Source organism: Bidens hawaiensis, unplaced genomic scaffold, assembly GCF_021521415.1.
Source record: "Bidens hawaiensis isolate Kalapana, Puna unplaced genomic scaffold, B.hawaiensis_p1.1 tig00015564_1, whole genome shotgun sequence".
Taxonomy (NCBI): domain Eukaryota; kingdom Viridiplantae; phylum Streptophyta; class Magnoliopsida; order Asterales; family Asteraceae; genus Bidens; species Bidens hawaiensis.
The window spans coordinates 329,582-335,957 of record NW_027492395.1 but is presented as its reverse complement, the minus strand read 5'-3'; the positions used below and the strand labels follow the sequence as shown (position 1 = coordinate 335,957).

The 6,376-nt window shown below is 37.1% G+C and overlaps 2 protein-coding genes across 2 annotated transcripts; one reads left to right on the top strand and one right to left on the bottom strand.

Moving 5' to 3' along the window:
- The first annotated feature begins 419 nt into the window (after window positions 1-419).
- LOC143549436 (putative calcium-binding protein CML48) lies at window positions 420-2,857 on the top strand. The gene is made up of 4 exons (XM_077040333.1): window positions 420-750; window positions 2,129-2,175; window positions 2,374-2,544; window positions 2,626-2,857. The coding sequence occupies exons 1-4, from the start codon at window positions 420-422 to the stop codon at window positions 2,758-2,760; spliced, it is 684 nt and encodes a 227-aa protein (XP_076896448.1). The 3' UTR covers window positions 2,761-2,857.
- Window positions 2,858-3,899: 1,042 nt separating this feature from the next.
- Window positions 3,900-5,869, bottom strand: LOC143549435 (ferredoxin, root R-B1-like). The gene is made up of 2 exons (XM_077040332.1): window positions 5,789-5,869; window positions 3,900-4,404 (listed from the first exon to the last, which is right to left on the bottom strand). Exon 2 carries the CDS (start codon window positions 4,392-4,394, stop codon window positions 3,930-3,932), a length of 465 nt encoding a protein of 154 aa, XP_076896447.1. The 5' UTR covers window positions 4,395-4,404; window positions 5,789-5,869; the 3' UTR covers window positions 3,900-3,929.
- Between the last annotated feature and the right edge of the window lie 507 nt (window positions 5,870-6,376).

The following is a 6,376-nucleotide window of genomic DNA, read 5'->3' as shown; positions in this document are numbered from 1 at the left end:
AAATATGGGGTTTTCTACTGTTGCCCACCACTTTCAAAACCAAACACCCCCACCCCACACACACGTCCCATACAAAGTTATACGAGACGTATTGGGTCTCGTATACGCCTATACAGGACGTATAGGGAGTGTCTGGATGCCCTAGCAGGACCCCTTAAATATCAATATCCATACAGTAACTCACTTTAAAATATATATTTTTTTAATTTAATAACAAAATAATCCAAATTCAAATTCAATTTCAAATAAATAAATAACAATTAACATCATTGATCTCTTCTCCACCAGTAAACAAAAACATCCACCACAAAGATCCGAAACCAATGCAACAAATTAAACCTAATAATAATAATAATAATTTCACCAACTAATAAACAATCAATTCCACAAACCCTAACAATAACAACCAATCACCAACCATGTCATATTCCGGCCAAAACCCATCTCCGTCAGCACCTCCCCCACCGGAATCCCAGCACCATCCCACCGGCAATTACTCCTACCAACCAAATTACGCCTACAATTACGGCGGCGGTGGACAATACGGCTTCCCGCCGGCGTCATCGTTCCCGCCGGGAACCCACCCGGAAGTTGTTCGGAGCTTTCAGATGGTTGATTCGGATCGGAGCGGGTTTATCGACGCGAAAGAGTTGCAGCAGGCGCTTAGTAATGGGTACCAGAAGTTTAGCATTCGGACTATCCGGTTGCTTATGTTCCAGTTTCGGAACCCGAGTGACCCTTTTCGAACGGGTTGGTTTTTATTTCGAGCTCCATTTTTAAAACCCGAGCCTGGATTGGTTCGTTTGTTATTTATTGATTAATTTATGTACAACATAATGTACATCATTTAGTTATTTTTATCGTAATTTTATGTATAATAGTAATAATTATTATAAATCTATATATTTATTATGCTAAATAAAATATTAGATAAATAATAGGCTTGTTTAGGCTTACGAGCTAACTTAAGTTTGATAATTGGAGCTCTAGCCGGGACTCGTTTATTAAACAAGCTTATTGTTAGATTCGGGCTCAGGCTTGAGCTCACTTAAGCTCGGCTCGGTTTTAGCTAGCCGATTTTGAGTAGCTCTAAACAAGCCGAGCTTGAACTCAAGCTGTAAGTTAAACGAGCGAAGTCCGAGCTCGTCTAGACTCGAGCTCAAATTTTTTAACTCAACTCGAGCTCAAGCTGTTTTGAGCGCTATATATAAAACTCGAGCCCAGATTGGCTCAGGTATTATTTATTTATATTTATAGTTTTTTTTATATATTTCATATATATCTTTTATATATGACATAATGTGTATTATTTAGTTACTGTTATCATAATTTTATATATAATAGTTATAATTATAAAACTATATATTAAATGTGTTAAATAAAAATTTACATAAATAATTGGCTTGTTTAGGCTCGCGTAGGGGTGTAAACGAGCCGACCCCAAGCTCGGGCTCGTTTCAACTTACGAGAGCTCTAGCTCGAGCTCGGCTTGTTTTGACTTACGAGAGCTCGGGCTTGTGCTCGGCTCGTTTCGAGCTCTTTTTTTAAAGCTTGAGCTCGGCTTGTATTTTATTTATTAATTAATTTATATACGTTTTTAATTAATTATATTATTTTATGTATTTTGAAAAAGCCTCAAACGAGCCTAAGCTCGGGTCAAGCTCGTGTTGTACCTTAAACGAGCCAAAGCTCGGCCCGAGCTTTGTTGTGCAATGTTAAATTAATACATAGAAGTCCAAAAGTGGTAAAACTAAAAAAATACACGAGGCTCGAGCTCAGGATCGACAACTAAACGAGCTTTATTTGAGGTTCGGGATCGCCTCATTTCAAGCAGCTCAGGATCGATTTTATCAATCCGATCCCGAGTAGCTAACAAGCAGCTCAGCTCGTTTGCACCACTACTTGCGTGCTATCTTAAGCTTGCTAACTGTAGCTCTGGCTCGGACTCGTTTACTAAACAATATTTAGATTCGAGCTCGTTTAAACTCGACTTGTCTTGGTTCGAGATTTCAAGAGCTGACATTGAGCACTCTTGATAATAATTGCTCGATAATAATAAATTAATAATATCAATCTATCTCATTCAACATTGAGCATAAATTCATTGTTTTAAATGTGAATGTCTCAGGTCCCAAAGAGTTTGCTGAGTTATGGAGCTGTCTCGGCCAATGGCGTGTGAGTAATTGATCCCGAATCCTTATCGTATCGATATAAATATTCGGTTTCTTCGACATTTTCTTGTATCTTTCTTATTTAGCTCTTCTGTATTACATTTAAAAAGTGACTGATGCATTGCAGTTTCTTACGGTTCGTTATAAACTTAAATATTTGATTTTTCGCGTTTTTGATTCGTTTTATTTTTGTAAACTGTAGGCTATCTTTGAAAGATTTGATAGGGACAGAAGCGGAAAAATTGATGCAGCCGAACTAAGAGATGCATTATACAGTCTTGGATATGCAATTCCGCCTTCTGTTCTGCAGCTTTTAATTTCGAAATATGATGACCAAAGTGGAAGGAGAGTCAAGCTTTCATTCGATAGTTTTGTCGAGTAAGGGTATTTTCGTAATTTTACCGTTTTCATGTTTTAACACTTTAAGCTAATGGTATACTACTTAATGATTCAGGTGTGGAAATGTGGAATGATTGTGAGAGGTTTGACAACAAAGTTTATGGAGAAGGATACGCGGTACACAGGTTCTGCGACGCTTTCATATGAGACGTTTATGACGATGGTGATCCCATTTCTTGCAGCCGAATAGTCGTGTGATACTTTCTAACATTTGCTTCATTTTTTTGGGTCATATGTGGTCAACTATGATGAAATCATGGGTAGGATATGATCATTGACATTTGATGAATTTGTTTTTGCTACTAATGTTTTTGACTCATGATTAACTAGAGTTGGTTTTGCCACAAAAAGGTGGTTCATTGGTTAACCATAACCAAAGGGTTTTGGTCTGACGGTATTAACGTACCCCTCTATCCTAACGGATGAGGTTTCAATCCTCACAACGAAGTATAAGGTGGATTTAATTTAAAAACCGTTTTAAAAAGGGTAAAAATGAGTTAGATGGTCACCATAAGCCTTTATACTCGAGTAAACCGTAACAATTTGAGCATACAAGTTATCATATTTCAAAGTCCGAATTTTGATCCACAATCCCTGATTTATTGTAGGGGACGCCATCATGATAAGGGGCGCGTTAAACGAATGAAAACATGGTTTGTGTTTGAATTCGACAATTCAACTAACCAACTCGAAAACCACCAACCAGACACCTCCACCCTCCGTAGCAAATAATATGATGAAATTAAGAGGTGGACACTAGTCATGCCCCGGCTTTCATAGGAGGGCAAAATGGTTGACGGCTCCCGACCAAATCACCATGCCCGAATTTTTTTTCTTTTAAATTTTAAAAAATTTATTAATTTTTTTTATAAAAATATATTTATATATTTATTTTTAATGTTTAAGCATAATTATTTAACTCGTTTAAGCCTATTTTTATATTAAAAAAAATTTACACAACCCAAATCATAACCAAATAAGTCAATTTTAAATTTTAAATGTTTAAACCCAACAAAGAAAACCTTTTACTTGAGGCCCAAAAGTTTTTTCACCTTCGGCTCAAAAAATTTTAACGCTTCTCACTTCGGCCAAGAATCTTTTTAACCATTCTCGAAGACGACCCTGACGCTAGTGAAAGTGAAGTTAAACATGTGTGAAATAACATTCATATAAAAATCAAGTCTTATCCCCAAGAAAATGATACCAAGTGAATTTCAGACCAGAAAAATCTACATTACATTATCAAGACTCCAAAATCCACCAACCAGCAATATTCTTTAGCATTCAAAGAGTACAATAATAATAAACACACAGGTTCAATTGCAATTGCAGACAACAAAAACAAACCATAAAACCACTTTAGTAAAGATCACCTTCTTTATGAGTATGAATCACACAATCCGAAGTCGGGTACGAAACACAAGTCAGCACATACCCTTCTTTCATCTGATTGTCATCAAGAAACGAACCATCCGACTGGTCAACCGACCCGCTAACAATCTTTCCTGCGCAAGTGGAACATGCACCCGCCCTGCAGGAGTATGGCAGCTCGACCCCTGCGTTCTCGGCTGAGTCAAGAATGTAGCAGTCATCAGGTGCTTCGAACTCGTTCTCTTGACCGTCTGGTCCGATCAGCTTCACTTTGTATGTAGCCATTGCTGTGGTTCGGAAAAACGAGCTTGATTTCAAACCGAAGGATTTTGAGACGGTTTTTAGTGACGAAAGTGAGGTTTTGGGGTTTAAAAACGCGGTAGCAGGCGATCGCGTGTTCGTTTGAGGTGCGACTTGGAACGCGCATTGTGTAGGAAGTCCGATTGATGACATGGTTGGTTACCTGAATATGTAGACAATCAAATAGTCAATTTACATTAAACAAGTGATAAAACAAGCGGAGCCGCTAGCGAGCTACTCGAGATTGGATCAGGTTTTTCAAGAAATAAAGCACGTTCGGTTATCAAGCTCGAGCCGTGTATGTGAAGCTCGTTTAGCCTCATCGACCCTTGTGGGCATTTAATTTTTACCTCTCTTCTACGTATTAATTTTGTTCTTAGAGCCGAGGGTCTCTCTGGAAGCCACCTCTTTATTCCTTTGGATAGAGGTACGGTGTGCCTACATCCCACCCTCCCCAGACCCTACTTATAGCTTTGCTGTCGGTGGGATTTTACTGGGCATGATTGATTGATTGATTCTACGTATTAATTTCACACCGCACAGCTGAGCTCGAGCCTGGCTTTGGCTCGTTCAAGGTACTGCAGAGCTAAGCTTAGGTTCGTTTAAGGTTTTTCTCAATATATACAAATATAAATTTTGAACATTTATAAGTTAATTAGTGAAAAATTAACCGAGCCGAGGCCGAGCTTTAGAAAAAAATCTTGAAACAAGCCGAGCGTCAATAAAGCCCGTTTAGTTATCGACCCCAAGTTCAAGCCATGTATAGGAAGCTCTTCAAGTTTCACCTCTTTTCGACTTCGGTGTATTAAACTCACACTGCAAAGCCGAGTTCAAACCGAACTTTAGCAGCTCATTTACGTTACCGCACATGAGCTCGAGCCGAGCTCAGGCTCGTTTAAAGTTTTTCTCAAAATATTTAAAAATAACTATAGACATATATAAATTAATTAGCTAATAAAAAATAAACAAGCCGAGCTCAAGCTCAAGCTCGGGCCTGAGAAAACAACTCACGAGCCGAGCTGTAGCAAAAAAGCTCAAAAATAACCGAGCTTGGGCTAGTTTACACTAAGGCTGTTCAAAAAGCCAGCTGCTTGCTGAGTTGGTTATAAAATAATTTTTATAATGTAGCCAAAATCGGCACAAGCTCGACTAGGGTCATGGCTCGAGCTTAGGCTCTTTTAACTTTGAAATCGATCTCGAGCTCAAAACCACTCGGGCTCAACTCGTGAACAGCCCTAATTTTGTAGATATTGAAAAGACAAAACTATCCTTTCAGCGGATTATTGAAACTGATTTTATAAAATAATAAGATCTCAAATCACATATCACACTTGAAACTATAATCAGAGTTTAAACTTATAGTACGTATTTAGTTATTTACAATTCCATTCTAAATAATAATAATAATAATAATAATAATAGCTTTTCATCAAATTCGTGTGCATATTCCGTTACAACAAAAAGTTAGAAGGTGTAATTAATTAAGTACCTAATTAATTCGATTTCAATTAATATAAAAGGAAGAACGAAATAGTGAAGAGACTTACAGCAGATTTGAAGCGGATGAATCGATGAAATGAAATGAAATGAATGATATTATTAATATTATTTTAGGGTTTTAAGTGAAAATAATGATAGGCTTATTATTATAGCAGGTAACGTATATATATATATATATATTGGGACTAAGTGAGAATGTGCTAGAAGGCTAAATAATAATAATAATAATAATAATAATAATAATAATAATAATAATAATGTATGCTAATTAAATTAAATTAAAATTAAAACCTAACTAAAGAATGATTGTTTTATGCAAGCAAAATGATGTTTCTAGCGATTTAAAATTTGTTTTTGAAGTCTAACTAGTGCATTTACCGGCGTCGGGGCAGGTCGGTAAAACCCGGGCGCTACGTCAGCACATTCTCGGTTAAAACGTTGAAGCGTTACGTCAACGCGAACTCAGTCAATTTCGGTTAGGTGCGTTGTAAAACATATATATATATATATATATATATATATATATATATATATATATATATATATAAGTTGAGATGGACCGACGGGGTGGCGTCAGTCAGTAAAACTCAAGTGCTGGTAAAACCAGTCATTGTCGATTTCGGGCGTTGAGCCGG

Excerpts from the sequence above, each read along its gene's own strand:
- LOC143549436 (XM_077040333.1), top strand. The coding sequence starts at position 420 with ATGTCATATTCCGGCCAAAACCCATCTCCGTCAGCACCTCCCCCACCG. Across the intron at positions 751-2,128 it reads GAGTGACCCTTTTCGAACGG|GTCCCAAAGAGTTTGCTGAG; the intron begins GTTGGTTTTTAT and ends TGAATGTCTCAG. Across the intron at positions 2,176-2,373 it reads GCTGTCTCGGCCAATGGCGT|GCTATCTTTGAAAGATTTGA; the intron begins GTGAGTAATTGA and ends TGTAAACTGTAG.
- LOC143549435 (XM_077040332.1), bottom strand. The coding sequence starts at position 4,394 with ATGTCATCAATCGGACTTCCTACACAATGCGCGTTCCAAGTCGCACCT.